Source organism: Ruditapes philippinarum, unplaced genomic scaffold (genome assembly GCF_026571515.1).
Source record: "Ruditapes philippinarum isolate M1 unplaced genomic scaffold, ASM2657151v2 ctg5380_1_1_1_1, whole genome shotgun sequence".
NCBI lineage: Eukaryota > Metazoa > Mollusca > Bivalvia > Venerida > Veneridae > Ruditapes > Ruditapes philippinarum.
The window spans coordinates 14,935-32,176 of NW_026852001.1; the positions used below are offsets into that span (position 1 = coordinate 14,935).

At 33.1% G+C, this 17,242-nt stretch overlaps 1 protein-coding gene across 1 annotated transcript; it reads right to left on the reverse strand.

Moving 5' to 3' along the window:
• Positions 1–92: 92 nt before the first annotated feature.
• Positions 93–11,909, reverse strand: LOC132745948 (PIH1 domain-containing protein 1-like). The gene is made up of 11 exons (XM_060734974.1): positions 11,788–11,909; positions 9,155–9,271; positions 8,076–8,145; positions 7,631–7,698; positions 7,037–7,154; positions 6,627–6,770; positions 3,693–3,786; positions 2,829–2,909; positions 1,832–1,919; positions 833–976; positions 93–180 (listed from the first exon to the last, which is right to left on the reverse strand). Exons 2-11 carry the CDS (start codon positions 9,227–9,229, stop codon positions 142–144), a joined length of 921 nt encoding a protein of 306 aa, XP_060590957.1. The 5' UTR covers positions 9,230–9,271; positions 11,788–11,909; the 3' UTR covers positions 93–141.
• Positions 11,910–17,242: the final 5,333 nt, after the last annotated feature.

Genomic DNA, 17,242 nt, shown 5'->3' on the forward strand with positions numbered 1-17,242 from the left:
TCCTTGAAACATTTCATTCAGCACAAGTGGCAATAGAAAGAAAGCCTGATAACTAATTCCGAAAAAATCTGGTTTAAACAAAAGATAATACATTTATATTATGGAAACAATTTATTAGAAAACTAAAAAAATGTCATGGCATCACGTTTCTGGAACCACTGGCATTGTTATGGTCAAAATCTGTAATAGAAAAATAAAAATACTTTCAGAACTCAAAAATTTATGTGTTATTCATTATGTCCTTCAAAATGATAGAAAACTAATGCAAGAGGCTAAATTCTTATTCTAGCTTTAAAGTAATATTATGCTCATATTTTCATTGACATGTTGAGCTGAATTGACTGAAAAGATTGTTATAATGGTGATTGACCAACACTTGGTATTGGAAAATGTTTAGGATAAAATATAAATCTGCTTAAAATATAAAGACATCTCCACTCTTTATAAACTGAACATAACAGGTAAAGTCTGATGGATATTTACAGAAATTTCATCGAACCATGTAATGCAAAGTAAATTATAAATTTGAAAATGTAACTTATTTTCGTATTTTGACATTCCCCAGACCTGTTTACTCACTATATACCCTTTGATAGGCATATGTCACTTTTAAGTGAAAGAAGTCTTATTTCTAGAATTAAATGTTTCCATAAATAATAAAATAGGGGTAAACACCATGTGCTACTTCCCACAGTTTTAAAATGACCAAAGGCTTATTTTTAAAATTTGATAACCAATATTTTCAAAAATATCACAGAATATAAAAAAATAACCCATTTTGTATTCCCCTGATGTCAGAAAAATAACAAGCATAAAAAGTTCACATTCTTACCCTAGTTTTTCTGTTGAACTGTGCTCCACACTCCTGTTGAACTATATAATATGGCAGATAGATATCTAAGTAGTAAATATTTGATCTTGTTTGTAGTAATATTCTATCCTCTCCAAGATCTAGGTTGATGCTGTTACTAACTTTCTGTAATAGAACATATCTTCCATGACACCTTACTACGCATGATTAATATTTAAATGTTGAATTCTGCTAAAGCCAGTACTAGAGCGGCATGGACAGTGACCTGCACTTTCCTGTACCATCCATGGATAGGCTCAATCAAACCAAGCCTGCAACATTTTCAATTTCACCATTCTGGGTGTTTTTATGAAACTTTATTTTTTCTATTTTACCATAGAAAAGGATAACATATATAATATTTCTATATGAAAAAACTCCATATAACCCTTGGAAGGGTTGTATTCTAAGTAAACACTCTCACGAAAAATGTATTTTGATAATCAGTAAAAATTACAAATAAACTGACATTTTCTTTTCATCATATCTTGATAAACTATCCTAATCCTTATAAGAAATAGTAGATACAGGTTTGTTTCAGTGTAAAATACAAATATTTTTCATCCAGAAAAAATGGAAGGTGCAAAACATTTTTTTTTATTAAATTTACTACACGTATCTATGTACCAGATAATACAAGCAAACCATGAGATATCAAACCCTGAAATATGTTGGCATTATCTTTAGTACTAGACAACTGGTTGTATAATCATGGTAATTGAGTGGAAACAAAATAAACTGCAAACTTACATACATTCACAAAAAAAAACAGGAATACTTTATTTTTATATTGCTCTAAAACTGTAAACAAAATTTGAACACTTGAACACTGCCTCATATCTAACTTACAAACAGCTGTTTAGTTATCGCCAAAAGAGATTCATTAGAATAAATAAGGCATTACTCAGCATTTGGGAAATGTTATTAGTTTACGGAACACTTGTGAAAGGTTAATCTTAAAACATATAAAATTTCACTCACCACTTGTGAAAGGTTTATTTCAGCCACAAGAAATTCTGGATGTCCTTCAGCTGGTTCCTGCACTATTCTGTAATCTGGTTCCTTGCCTCTATAAGTATAACATTTGATTAGCTTTTTTAATTGTAATAAATGATCATCTAAAACAGTAAGCCTATAATTATGGAACGGATATCAATTTTGAGTGAATTGTTGTAGAACAATGCATGGTTAGAGTTCAAATGCGCAGGAATATAATCATATGAAGGCCAATAGGCCCGAGAAAGCATTTGAACATTATAAACCCTGCATTACTATACTATAATGCAAGAAAAATGCTAATAAAAAAGAGAATTGATAAAAATATGTTGTCTGTTGATACAACATTGAGCGAAGAAGTAATTTTCCTGACATCATTTTGTTTCTTGATGTAATATCTGACACAACATGTATGCATTCTATTTTTATGCTGTGCATATTGTATATATAATGCACTTGATTGCCAGATCTGTTTGATAGGGCAATAGCTTGAAGTGTTTTAGACAACAATCTTCTCAGATATTTTCATACAGACAAAGTCAATATCATATGAAAATTTTCCAGCCTTACTAGAAGAAAGACATCTTGTGCCCCTCTCTGAATAGTTTCAGACATAATAAGGCACCAAAATAGGACCAATGAGTCCAAATATAACCCATATTGGATTTAACAATTTTACAGATTATAAAACAGAAAGGAAAATAACTTAATCATGTACATTGTATTCTCACTATCCTGAAAATAAACCTTTCCCTTTCAAAAATATCCTTTCAGGAATCTATTTATAGACACTATTCAGATACTTTTGACATTACCAGCATTTATATGTGGACAATATAATATGCATTTAAACATCTAATACATCTCATACCGGACCCTACAGAGTCTAATACAGGAAATATATTTGATGGTCAAACGGTACAAATCACAGGCAGCAACTGGGATGTAAATGTTGTGTATAGAATAATGTAATAAAATTTACCTTGATGATTTAATATCTTCCTGTGAGAGAGATACTTCCTGTATAAGTGATTTCCCTGATCCTGAAGTCTGTGAACTATACCTGTAATGTAAATTATACATATGTAATACAAATGATTGTATATTCAATATAAACTTTACCCTCAATCTGCAGGGTTCTGTTAATGGACTTGTCCAGCTTCCATTTTTGAAATTCTCATGCTATTAATTTAATAATTTTAGGGATAATGAGATTAAGTCAGTCAACAGTATAGTGCCTGGTCAGACTGCATGGATGTGCAAGTTGACCTGGCTCTATACTGGAAACCATGCTAATCACTTGGTAAGAGCAGAATAAAGTTTAATCCTTAACATGCAAGCAGCATTCTTGCATATCAGACAGGATTATCTACCGTTTTCACCAGTGCTAGAAAACTCTGTCTTACACCCCCCATGTAAGACAAGTCGCGTGCGTTAAATGACGCATTGACACGCGCCTTTCATGAATAAATCACGTTCTTAGGATGACGTCATTTTTCCTTATGAATGAAGTTGTATGTTCATACGCTACTATAAGAAAAAAGTGCGTAATGAGAATATCAGTTTTCATAATTTCTGTACATGCAATATGCAAGAAAAAGAATCAAACACTGGCTGTCGGTGCAGACGGGAATATCTAGCTCTCGGGTAACTGTTTAGCAGAAACTCGGCAGAGCCTTGTTACCGCTTTAAACAGTTACCCGAGAGCTAGATATTCCCGTCTGCACCGGAAGCCGGTGTAAGATTCTTATATTACCGACTGGCCTATTCACATTATTATACTTAATTTAAGTTTAACAAATAAACAGCTGATTTTGTATTGTATTATTTAAAAAGTAAAACATACTTGTTCACTTCCTCAATGACTGGCTTGGATTGTGTTCTCACATTCTGTTCCTGTAATGTCCCAACAAAACGTCTGTTTTTTAATATTACCCATTCTGAAATATGACAGATCATTCTAAAATTATATAAAACTAGAACTATCACTACATTGTAAATGTGATTAATACCCCCGCAAGACTGCTTCGAAAATGAGGAAGTTACAAGTAACAGAATACCTTGTAAAAGAATTGAAATAGAGTTATTGTTGTGGGCAATTAAAGATAGTTGTGGTCTTCGTATGTTGCATTTTCTTACAATATGGTTTACCATTGATGAAGTTTTTTTAAATTACTCTGTAATAAATCCAGAAAGAGTTACGCTTCTTGAGCACTGCACTTCCTCTCATTGTGCTTGACCATTGTATGAAGTTGCATTGAATTCTAAACATTAGTTTTAAGTTATGCACCGGACAAGGAAAAGGAACAAAGGGCAATAACTCTACAAATACTGAAGATGGAGTTATGGTTATTGTACACTGCACTTCCTCTCATTTCGCTTGACCATTGTATGAAGTTGTATTGAATTCCAACTACTAGTTTTCAAGTTATGCACTGGACAAAAAAGTAACAAAGGGCAATAACTGTAATGAGTCAAAATAGAGTTATGCTTCTTCTGCACTGCACTTCATCTCACTGCCCTTGACCATTGTATGAAGTTTCATTGAATTCCAAACATTAATTTTCAAGTTATGCACTGGACATTAAAAAGTAACAAAGGGCAAAAACTCTTAAATGAGTCAAGAAAAAGTTATGGTTTCTGTGCACTACGCTTCCTCTCAATATACTTGACTATTGTATGAAATTGTATTGAATTCCAAATAGTACTTTTCAAGTTATGCTCTGGACAAGAAAAAAGCAATGGAAAAGTAACAAAGGACAGTAACTCAATAATTATTCTAGACAGAGTTATGGTTTTTGTGCACTGCACTTCCTCTTAATGTGCTTGATAATGTATGAAGTTGTATTGAATTCCAACCAGTAGTTTTCAAATTATGCTCCGGACAAGAAAAAGTAACAAAGGGCAATAACTCTGTAATTAGTCAAGATGGAGTTATGTTTCTTATGCACTGCACTTCCTCACAATGTGCTTGATCATTGTATTAAGTTGTAATGAATTCTCACCATTAGTCTTACAGTTCTGCTCCGGATAAAAATAAGCAAAGGAAAATTACAAAGGGCAATAACTCTGTAATCACTTTAGACAGAGTTATGGTTCTTGTGTTCTGCACTTCCTCTTATTGTGCTTGACCATTGTATGAAGTTGTTTTGAATTCAAACCAGTAGTTTTCAAGTTATGCTTCGGACAAGGAAAAGTAAGAAAGGGCAATAACTCTATAATGAGTCATGATGGAGTTATGGTTCTTGTGCACTGCACTTCCTCTCAATGTGCTTGACCATTGTATGAAGTTTATTGAATTCCAACCATTAGTCTTCAAGTTATGCTCCTGACAAGGAAAATGCAACGGACGTCTGGACTGACCGACCGACCGACCACCGGGTGACTCCTATATACCCCCACAAAATTCGTTTCGGGGGTATAACTAGAAGGGTTTTTGTCACAAAAACATATGTCTCCCAAAACTATGTATGGTCACTCATGTGAAGTTTCAGTGAAATCCCACCAGTAGCTTGACCTGTGAAAGCCGGACAAGATTTTTCTATTTATAGCTCTGACGGTCATTTTGTGCAGCGAAGCGGAACGTGCCGGTGATGTGCACAACTAGGGATGGTACTGATCACTTCTGTAAAGTTTGGTTGAAATCGCACCAGAAGTTTGACCTGTGAAGGGCGGACAAGCTTAATGCGGACGGACAGACAGACGGCGAAGGCAAAAACAATTTGTCTCCCAAAAATTTTGGGAGACATAATGATTACAAACACAAATCTTCAATTAATTAAGGCCTTTTCGATGCAATACATGTACATACTTATCAATGAAGCCCATAATGGGCAGTGAAATGATAACACATCATGTCTAATGAATATTTTTCTTCCCTAGCACAACAGGTAACAAAAATTTGGGGGTTCTCATAGTATAACAAAGTGGTATTTCTATACAAAATTTACCAGGCTAGTGCTGAAAAAGGCAAAGACTGATTACTACCCATAGACTTTAGTTTCGGCATGATCAATTGATGTTACTTTGATCTTGGCCTTTCTGTGCCCCAAAACAATATTTATACTCCTTGTTTATAGGATTTTAACTGTATTTTGAATAACAATATAATTAATCAGTAGGTATTATTTTCCAAAACGTATTATTTTAATATACATTAATTTCAGCACATATCTTATGTATCTTGGTGCTTGGTCCACCTAACCAGCTTTCCTAAATATCTAACCAATAACTTTCTAATTTCACTGACTACCAATTCCACAAAATTTCTGAATCAGACGTTTGAGAAAAATCATCAATAGAGATAGAGATCAACAGTTACAGAGAAATTGCATCAAACAAGTAACCTCTGGATTTCATAGCTGATGCTTTCCCTTATGACCTTAGCAAGCAAACTCTACAATATATATGGTATATCTTATCAAGTAAAAATTGAGTAGTTTATTTGGAACCTTCTCCTACGTTACAGGTATCATTCTACTTGTAGACTTGGCAAGGGATCCCAAAACAAATTTGGAAAGTACAGGAGTTTAGTATGCACATAGGTACCATACTGGGATGTTCTTATACAGCCATTTGGTGTTTAACAATTTTGCCAATACTTATATGTAATCGATATGCATACATATACATATAATGCATTTCGGATAATACATTTTTATCTTGATTGATATATATAGAGATAAAAACGGGACTGCCGATCTATTGGATAATGCTGGGTATTTGAATAAAGAGTTGTTGAATAACTGGGATTTGACTGTAGAGTGTTAACACCATATACCTCTACTTAGTTGTGTATCATATTTATCCTCTAATCCTTCCATCATTACTGTCAAGAAAAATGTTTTGAATAATTCACTGGCAGCCATCTTATCCATGAAAACAGGGGAGACAACCACATCATAAGCAGTACAACCCTGATTTGCTGAAAATAGAAATAGTGAAGATATACCAGCTGTTGTTCATGAACAAAATTATAACAGTTAGTGTTCATAATTTATGCTTGCTGTCAGTTTAAAATAAAATTACAATATACATTTTTGATAATTGCACTGTAGAATTAACAAATGTAAGTCACTGAACATTATGAATATTATTAACACATATCTAAGGCTGATCACAAAACTGTTGTAGTCCTTTATTTTATATAAGTAGTCAACCCTCAATATAATAAAATAAATCACTTCTTACATTTATCTATTTCTGCATGAGGTTCTCCTATAGACATGGGAACTCTGTACCCCGTAGGATCATCAGATTCCAATAACTTAATTAGTTCCTCGTCAGAGATGTCTTTTGGTGCAGGCACCTGAAAGATATCCAACAATACTTCTATCTTACACAGTAAAATAATTTTGTTGATATTGTTTAAATTTAGAAAATTCAACACAAGTAAGTGTGCTTGATTCCAGCATCTTTTAAAACAAAGGAAGAAATAGGAAGCAAGTCAAACTATTAACTCCAGAAATAAGAATATTTGGGTTTTTCCCAGCTTATAACGTAGGTACAAACAAACTTTAACAGTTACAACTTTGAAAATAAGCGAAACAGGTTGACTAATCTATTGTGATGGGTAGTGCACAGTGAAGCTATAACTTTGCCTGATTACTAAACTAGTCATTTATATAATTATTGACTCAACATTGGCTGTGTTATTAAAACACAACCAGTTGTATTGGTCCTTGGCCTAGTGCCAGCACAATCCAAAACAACTACTCTTGGCCAGTTAATAAAGCGAATATGAAAACACACAGTAACACAGTAACATTATAATATACAACTTACATTATCAGCTTTGCAGACATTCACAAAAACCTTTTCATTCTTGTTGGTTTTAGTTTTCAAGCAAAATCCTGAAAATATACAAATTATGATCCTGAAATCATTTGATTTCTTTCCAGTTTTAACAAGTACAACAGATACATTAAATTGAGATAGACATAATTCTTGGGTATTGTTACTAGAGTACTGAAAAATGGCAAGTAAAATTTGAAAAATAACATGTTAAATACCCATATAAAAGGCTAATAAATTTTCCCCTGATATTTTCATTTTCAGGATCAAGTAAAATTCAGGTTGTAGTGTTATACTGACAACTTAATTATGGTTTATAATAACTTTGACAAGTTTTCTGTCATTTGAATAGTGATTATACATTATAAATTTTGTACAAAAAAACAACACACATACAGTTGCTATATCAGATCTGATCAAAGAAGAAAATAAGTACCAGGTACTGGTCTAACTTGTGTAGTAGGTATTTGTTTGCTCAATTCTGATATCAAATTTGGATCTTCTGCCTGAAATTTTATAACAAATGTGATCACTGATTATCAAAAAAATAGTATTAAGATCAAGCTGTTCAAAAACGTTAAAAGGTTTATAACAAGGAGTCTGGAGGTGCAGGACCACTCAACTGAGAAATCATTATCAGGCAAGAATATAACAATAAAATAATTGAAAATACAATGTTTTTCTTGCATATCAGACAGGATTATCTACAACGGTTCTAGAAAACTCTATCTTACGACAAGTCGCGTGCTTTAAACAACGTCATTGCCGCGCGCCTTTTATGAATGAATTACGTTCTTAGGGTGACGTCATTTTACAGTTATGAATGAAGTTGTAAGTTCATACGCTACTATAAGAAAAAAGTACGTAATGAGAATATCAGTTTTCGTAATGTCTGTTCTAAAAGCAATTGATATGTAATATGCAAGAAAAAGAATCAAACACTGGCTGTCAGTACAGACAGGAATATCTAGCTCTCGGGAAACTGTTTAGTGGAAACTCGGCAGAGCCTCGTTACCGCCGTAAACAGTTACCCTCGAGCTAGATATTCCGGTCTGTACCGGCAGCCAGTGTAAGATTCTTATAATATATACTAGACTATTAAGTATTATGATCTATTATTTATTTCTCTTAAACAGATTTTCTATATCTTTTTCCTTATATCATTCATAGCTTAAAACAATTATTTTAAAGTAATTAAACACGTAACTGTCATAAGATTAAGAAAAAGCCGAATAAATATGATATATAAAACACTGACCTTGTGGGGAAGGATGTTTCTATAAGTTATAACTAGAAGCCCAACCCATTTGCACTAGATCTCTTTGTGAATAGTTGGTTTCCTTTTATTTTTTTTTTTAAATATTACATGTACATGTACCTATGTAATACATGATTATGTATTAAATAGTTGCAATACAATATTATTAAATTAAACTATAGGCCTACTACAATGAGTAAAATGATTATATATTCTACAATTACAGAGAATTTTAAAATTGAAACATTAAGACTTACAGCAGCATTCATGAGAAGCTGATTAAACATTGCCTCCTTATCATCCAAATTAGAATCTAGTAGAGAATGGTCCATGATGGCTTATAATGTCTTCAAACAATTCTTCTTACTTAGTTACTGAAATAAAATGAAATAAAGACCTTCTTGTAGAAATAATTTTAATGATAAACAAACATAATTTTCCTGAATCCTCACAGGTTTATTCATGACCATCAAAATCCAGCTAAAATGTGCAAGGTGTTTTTTTGTTTGTTTTTTTTTGTACATATTTTTTTCCTGTCAGATACATTTTTACCTAGTTCTGTCTTCCAAAACTTTATAAACTTTTTTTTAAACATATTTTGTTCTTTGATACAGTATGACACAGGGTATGCTGAAGACCATAAGCTACATCCTTCCGGTTAGCTCAATAGTAGAGTGTTGGACTGTGTATCAGGCGACCCAGGTTTGATTCCCAGGCAGCGTAGGTTACTTTCTTTGTGATTTACTGTATAATGATTGATCGTGAAATACTTTCTACAGTCATTCGCACTGTACCTCTGCTCTTGCATGTGTCACAGGGTGAACAAAATGTGCAGTCTGACCGAGATCGAATCCGGGACCCTTGGAATACCTTACCGCATCTCTACCGACTAAACTATCCAGCCACTTACACATCTTATCCCCTAAAGAGTGAACAGTTCTGAACCAAGGTATATTGAAATTCATTCCAGAATTACACAGTTATAGAGCAATGTAAATTTAACTCTGAGATATATTCAGTAAAGGTCCCCTGCTGGGCAACAAATGTCACAGGGTGAGAAAAATGTGCAGCCTGACCGGGACTCAAACCTGGGACCTTCTGAGTCAGAATACAGTACGTACCACAGCTCTACCGACCAAGCCTATTACAGAAGTAAAGATATCACTTTCTTAAGCACAGTATTATTTTTAGGACTATAAGTATGGCACTTACGAACTTTTGCTATACGTATATGCAGTATTTCGATATGCAGTATTTGCCATATCTCGTTCAGTTAATTACCTCTCACGTTCTAAACTCGGTTGCTATGAAGCGACACTAAGTGTAACTAAAATATCGGACAAACACATTAAAATAATACACATAAACTACACATAGTTGTTTTCCATATTGATATTTTGCATTTGAAACTGATAGTCAAACAAATATCTCAATATTCTTACCGATTTAATGTATTGACAGCAACGCTGTGTGTTAGATTACTTTCGGTTCAGAAAATTCATTTGTTTACCATCAAAACTCATATGTTTACCATAGGAACCATATATAGATAGAAAGCAAATTAAACAAAGGTAAAGAAAAAATTGTCCGTTTCTGAACAAAAAATCGAATTAATAAATACAAAGTCTTTTTAAAAGGTCCCTTCTTTGAGTTCATTTGAAAGGGGAATAATTTGGTGGAATTTTAGACAGGGAAACAGGGAGTAATCTTTCATGGCTAGGGAATATGGCCGACTGAAATCATACAAGCAAGTTTGTAAGTGTATGGGCGTTTTGACATAGTATTTAGAAAAAGATGGTACGTTTTGATACGGGTACGAATTAACATTTTCACCAAGTTGGTGCTATGGTAATAGGACATTTCGGACCATGGACGTTTCGGACCAGACATTTCGGACCAGATTTTGGGACACTTCGGACCATATTTAGGGACATTTCGGACCAGATTTTTGGACATTTCGGACCATGTGTTGAACATTTCGGATCATGTATTAGACACTTCGGACCATTGTTTTGGACATTTCGGACCATGTGCTGGACATTTGGGATCATGTGTTAGACACTTTGGACCATTATTTTGGACGTTTCGGACCAGAATAAATATTTTTTTTATATGTTATGCATCAATAATTCTATGTTTTGATCTCCAAACATTGTATATATTACAATTTATACTTGTTATAAGCATTGTACTATGCTTTATACAAATAAACTTTTCGTATTCGTATTCGTATTCGTGTACTTATTGTACATAATATCAAATAGTTGATTAAACAGGTACGTACATCAATTTCAATTCTTTTAGATAAATTAAACATAGCTTATCATTATCTCTCTATTTTGTATGAAGGACATTCGCATAAATATATCCTACGCTTACCAATATAGTTCTAAAGGTATTTTATTAGTGTTAAAATAAATTCAATTTTAAAATTGTCAATTGGAAATATAAGCTTGTCAGAAAAAGTGAAAATCTCGTCGGACAGGTCATTACTGCATGCATTTTGAATATCATAAAATATAACAATGTCAAATATTTATTGCATTTATTATTAGAAAATATATTAAATACATCCAGAAATAACAAATAATTACATATAGAAAGGAATATATGTGCTGGCCCGAAGTGTCTCCATCATGGTCCGAAATGACCATCACATGGTCCGAAATGTCCCAAAATCTGGTCCGAAATGACCAAAAAATCTGGTCCGAAGTGTCTGGTCCGAAACGTCCGTGGTCCGAAATGTCCGTAATTCGGTGCTATCTGGGTCTATCCTAATTTATCCACATCGAAAATGTTAGAAAAAATGACCAAAACAGATAATTAAAGTTTTTATATATTCATCTGATTAACAAATAGGTAGATAAATTCAAAACTTCATTAAACCTACTGTAATATATAGAATATTGCCATCGAGTCAGCACAAGTTTATTTTCCGATATAAACATCCGGTAACCTTGACCTTTTAACTAGACTTTCGCACGACAAACGTTTCGTACCTGAATTTTGGACTATCCTGACTAGATGCATAGTTTACAGTACTGTATACATATCTTTTTGCAACCCTTTTTGGAGATAATGAAATTAGATCAGAGCAATTGGATGCATCGCTTTATATACAATAAGTCCAGAAAAATAATTACATCTAGATGGAAATTTTAACCATTTCAAATTTGGAAACATTTTGATAGAATTGGTTTAAAACTACGGGTTTCTTAAAAATAATTCTGGTTGTTCTAATTTGTTATTTCGTTATTCTATTTAGGTCTGATTCGTTTCTTTGTGAAGATAATCCATAATAAAAAATAGGCCAATTGTTTTTTGATGACAAGAAACCCCAGTGTTTTCAAATAAACGCGGGAAAAGGGTACACGAAAAGAAATGACGTAGACCACAGGCACGAGTATCGGGATAAAATGTGGTCATATTTTCTTCCCAGGTCCGATACTCGTGCCTGTGACGTAGACGTTCAACGGCTACGCGAATGATGTGATAAAAGATATTCTAACACGCTTCACACCATTCCCTTATAAAACAGATAGGGCACTAGGGCAGTGAAATGAATTATAATTTTTATACGATTTATGCACTGCATAAAACGTATGCATAAATGCACGTCATGCGACGTCATAATTATATGACGTCAATAAACCAAATGACGTCAGAAGATTACTACTACTCTCAATGTAGTTCAACATAATTATTTTTATCAATTTTCCTTCTATTAGATCTAGCTCTTCAAGAATAGAAATAGATCTAGATTTAATTTTTCTTGCTTTATAGTATAATAATGCACGGACAGCCTATCGACCTGCTAGATTTTATACAACCGCCTAGAAAATGAAAACATTGAAATTTGTAACATTTACACAATTTTCAATTAAATCTCCCTCCGGCATAAACCTACACTCGCATTAATTACGATTCAAGGGAGGTAATATACATAGGGGATAAAAAGATGATGAGGTATAGATTGTCTCTTCATAGCTTGTTACATAGCTGGAAAATTGCACACTTTGTGTCATTAGATCTTTTCAGTCCTTTGTAAATCACACGTTCACTGGTTTTGAATGCAAAACAAAAATGATTAAAGAGTAAAGACTAATGGCGATTTTTTGTATTTCACTTTTGTACAAAGGTACAGAGATAACATCATTGTGATTCGATACTGTCATCCTATATTTACACAATTAGTTAGAAGATATTTAAAGTAATGATTAACAATGAGTACAGATAGCCCATTTGAATAAACGGGAAAGAAATTTTTAAAGGCACATTAAAGGGACTCCACTCAGGTTCATGAATATGACAGGAAATATATCTTTGAGATTAATATTCCATTTGATGTGGGTCTCGACCTATTGTGCGCAAAATCTCAGATCATTCGCTCACTCCATTTTTCCAGAATGACTATTTGAGCCGCGTCATGACAAAACCAACATAATGAGTTTGCGACCAGCATGGATCCAGACCAGCCTGCGCATCCCCGCAGTCTCATCAGGATCCATGCTGTTCGCTATCAGTTTCTCTACTTGTTATAGAGTTTGTAAGCGAATAGCATGGATCCTGAACAGACTGCGCGGATGCGCAGGCTGGTCTGGATCCATGCTGGTCGCAAACCCACTATGTTGGTTTTGTCGTGACACGGCTCAATTTTCTGTTATAAGAAATGACCCCAATTTGAAAAGCGTTGTAACGCTTTGCAGTCATATCTTTTGCATATCTTTCTGTTTTAAGTGCCCTAGCTGATTTATGTAAGGAATTCAAGTTTTGTGTTTTTAGGGGTTTGAACCTCAGTGGAGTTCCTTTAAGTCTCAGAAATGATCAGTAGAAAGGGCAAATATGTGTTATACAATGTTGTATAACAACGGATTTAGAACATACGAAGATCCTTTTTGAATTGGAATTTATCTTTGATAAAGAAAGTAAATCTAAACATAGGCGTATTTTGACTTCCATACAAAATATTTAATCACTATAAAATACAATTTGCAAAACATTAAAACTAGCAAAAGATCGCTCATGTATATAGTCAATGAGTAGCCTTTTTGGAAACTTCAATAAAACACAAACATATAAAGTTTTGAAGAATAAAAATGACTGCGCTTTTTTTAAGGCTTAATGGACCTTTAAGGCCTCTAATTATCATTGATAAAATTTGTTTGACTTTCGGACATTTCATTACATTTAAAATATAGAAATATAGATATTTTTCTGCTTTCTAAATTTAAAATCTTTTTGGTAAGTGACGTTTTTTTAGAGAAGTGATCCCTATATGACGAGTACCGACCTATATATTACCTGTGCCACTGACAGCAGAGCTTCAAGTTGCTGTCACTTGATAATTTTGGTGTGATACAAAATAATATAATCACCAAAACCTACGTTTTCGCTCTTTTGTTCCTTTCTATAAATTTAATTACATAGAGATAGTCAAGAACAAAAACGTTATTTTATGGTTTGGATGAAAAGACAACAAAGTATAATGACTTTTATGGTTTTAATGATTGTAGGGAAAATAAATATGTCGCTCTGGTGCCAGCGATCTGTGCATAACCTAATGAATGTGAAAACTTCTATGGGTATACACTGCTGAAGGCCTATTTGTCGACGTCATGGAAGCATGAGAGATTATTCTATTTGAAGGAACTTCACGAGAGAAACATCACACATGAACACATATAGGGATCATTTCTCTGGCGTCTGTCTGTCCGTCTGTCCATTTGTTCGAGTTAACATTTGGATACTTATGTGGCAACAGGAACAATAGGTAACTGTACTTTCTCTTTGATGTCATTCATTCTGAAAGGCTTTTATATGCCTATTTTCCTTTATGTGGCTAAATAGAAAAATGGTGGAAACAATGGAGTAGCCCATAGTCTTTGTCTCATCAGAACGTCGGTCTGTCTGTCTGTTCGTCCTTGGACTTCTCCTAAAAATTACTGGTGCAATTTCATCGAAACGTTACAGGAATGATCAGTACCAAGTTTAGTCGTGCATATCGTCAGCATTTTCCAGTTCATTGATTTTTTTTCAAAGTTTTGTCCGGATTTTTGGCCGAGTTATGGCCCTTGAATAATAAAAGCGATTTGGCCTGTTAATTGTTTTTGTGTCTAACTGCAATATGCAACAGAGTAGCTGCGACATATTGGGATCACACTAGTCAATCACTTTCAGTGCAACTGCTTAATCGGCAATCATCAGGCGACACATGTGATCACTCTTGTCTATAAATACTGATCCCGTGTCACCATCCTTTATTGTATTGTTTACTGGGATATCATTTTGTTTTGGTTTTGTTTTTAAAACGGGTATATATAAATAAGACGCTGATAGCTTCTGATAATTTTAAGTGAATTCTAAGCTGTACCGTTAGTATCAATAAATGTTACTAACACATCAAGCTGTATGATTGCGAAGCCTAATTAATGCACCCCAAGATATGGTTTCTTTATTCCAAAAGTTCCATTTGGGTCTCTGATATACAAGTTTGGGACACCATTTTAAAACCATAACAAAATTGCTGAGCAATTCATCTCTTGGAAAAGCTGAAGATCAATCCTGCAATCCATGGTTGAGTACTTTCTAGTTCTGATTTTTCGCCCACGATTTCCTTTCACGTTTAATACAATGAGTTTTATGATTGTAAAGTGGAATATCAACATCGGCTTTTGTTGTTTTATGACCGTAGAACTGTCATATTGTTCACATGCATGTCTTTGCCAACTCCAAGGTATGAAAGCCCTGGACTGGACTGCAATTCTGACTTGTGACTGATGAATTTAGACTTTTAATCTTGAATTGATTTGGCTAGCGCGCATTTCGACTTGCTGCTAGAGGAAAAGGTGGCTGACAAGAACGGTACTCCTGACAAAGTAATTCATTTAACTGGTATAAAAGTATTTTGTACTTAAAAATATCAGAGCCTCCACACCAAGGTGTGATTTGCCGTTTCAAAAACCCTACCTCTACTATTGTTTTATTTTAAATTTAAACAGTTCGGCAATTATTCTGTTAAATGATATTCAAATTATTATACATGTATGTCCAGTTCTACTGAAGATTTGAATTGTAAAATTATTATACTAACTTCATTTACCGTAAAGTAATACGTATGGTTTAACCGTAAAAATTGTTTTCTATGACATAAATTAATGGCATCATCGGGATAAAAGCAAAATTGATTGTGCTTATTTATGACTGAAATAAAATATTAAAGGGTATATAGCTACATAGTTCTGGCTTCCAAAACTTTATAAGCCGCTTTTTAACATTTTTTAATCTGATGCGGCATGTCACAGTATAGAAACGGGTACGCTGAAGAGCTTTAGCTAATACCTATATCGGACCTTAAGTTTTCAGTATGTATAAATGTTTGTGTGCCAAACTATGTGTACCTACATTAAAAGAGTATTGTTTCTAAATTTTCCAGAAAGCGGGTTGCACCAGCGCAAACTCGTTGCTAAACTTACTAAAAATAATAATTGTTTCGTTAGAAAACCTTTTTCTGTTTCCTTTAATAATTAACGTTCATTATGCGTCAGAAATTCATATTTTTTAATTCTTTAGAAATGTCAAACATGTCAAACATGTGAATTTAAAAATGGTTTTAAAAATGGCAAGAAACAGATGATGTTTAACAATTTAATGAAAAATGTAGCGGGCCGTAACATCAGTAATTGTCGTAAAAGGGGGCAAAAAGAAACCAATAGGTTTTTTGACTTTCCCAAAAGAAAACTGATTTTAAATACAATTAAACCAATTACCAACAAAAACAAAAGAACGGACGAGTTATGGGAAAATGGTTAATAAGTTTTTTTTTCCCCCGAAAATGTAGGGTTTCAATAAAATACCAAAAAAATAAAAAAAATTTTTTAAAAAATAAAAATTTATAGGGGGATTTCAAAAAAAACTGGGCCTTTAAAAAAACAAAATTTTTCTAAAAAAATCAAAACTGTGTAAAAAAAAGGGAAACAGCCCTGTTTTAACAGTTGTTTTTGTTTTGTTTGATGTTTGTTTTATTTTGATTTGTTTATTTTTTATTATAGTATATTTTGCCAGTTATACATTTACACCCTTTTAATTTAAATTAAAATCAACAAAAAATCAACAGAATAAATTATGAATTATACAATTTAAGACACTAAAGCTTTATTTTCCTATCGATTAAACTTCTCTTGATATTTCTAGAACTTTATTCGATAATTTTTTTTTTAATTTTTAAAACGTGTGTCTGTAAATTTTAAAGTATCTTATCAAAAAATTTTGTGGGAAGAAAAATTGCTATAAATAAAAAAACCAAAATTGAAAAAGGGAAAAAGCAAAACTTTTTTGTATATAAAATA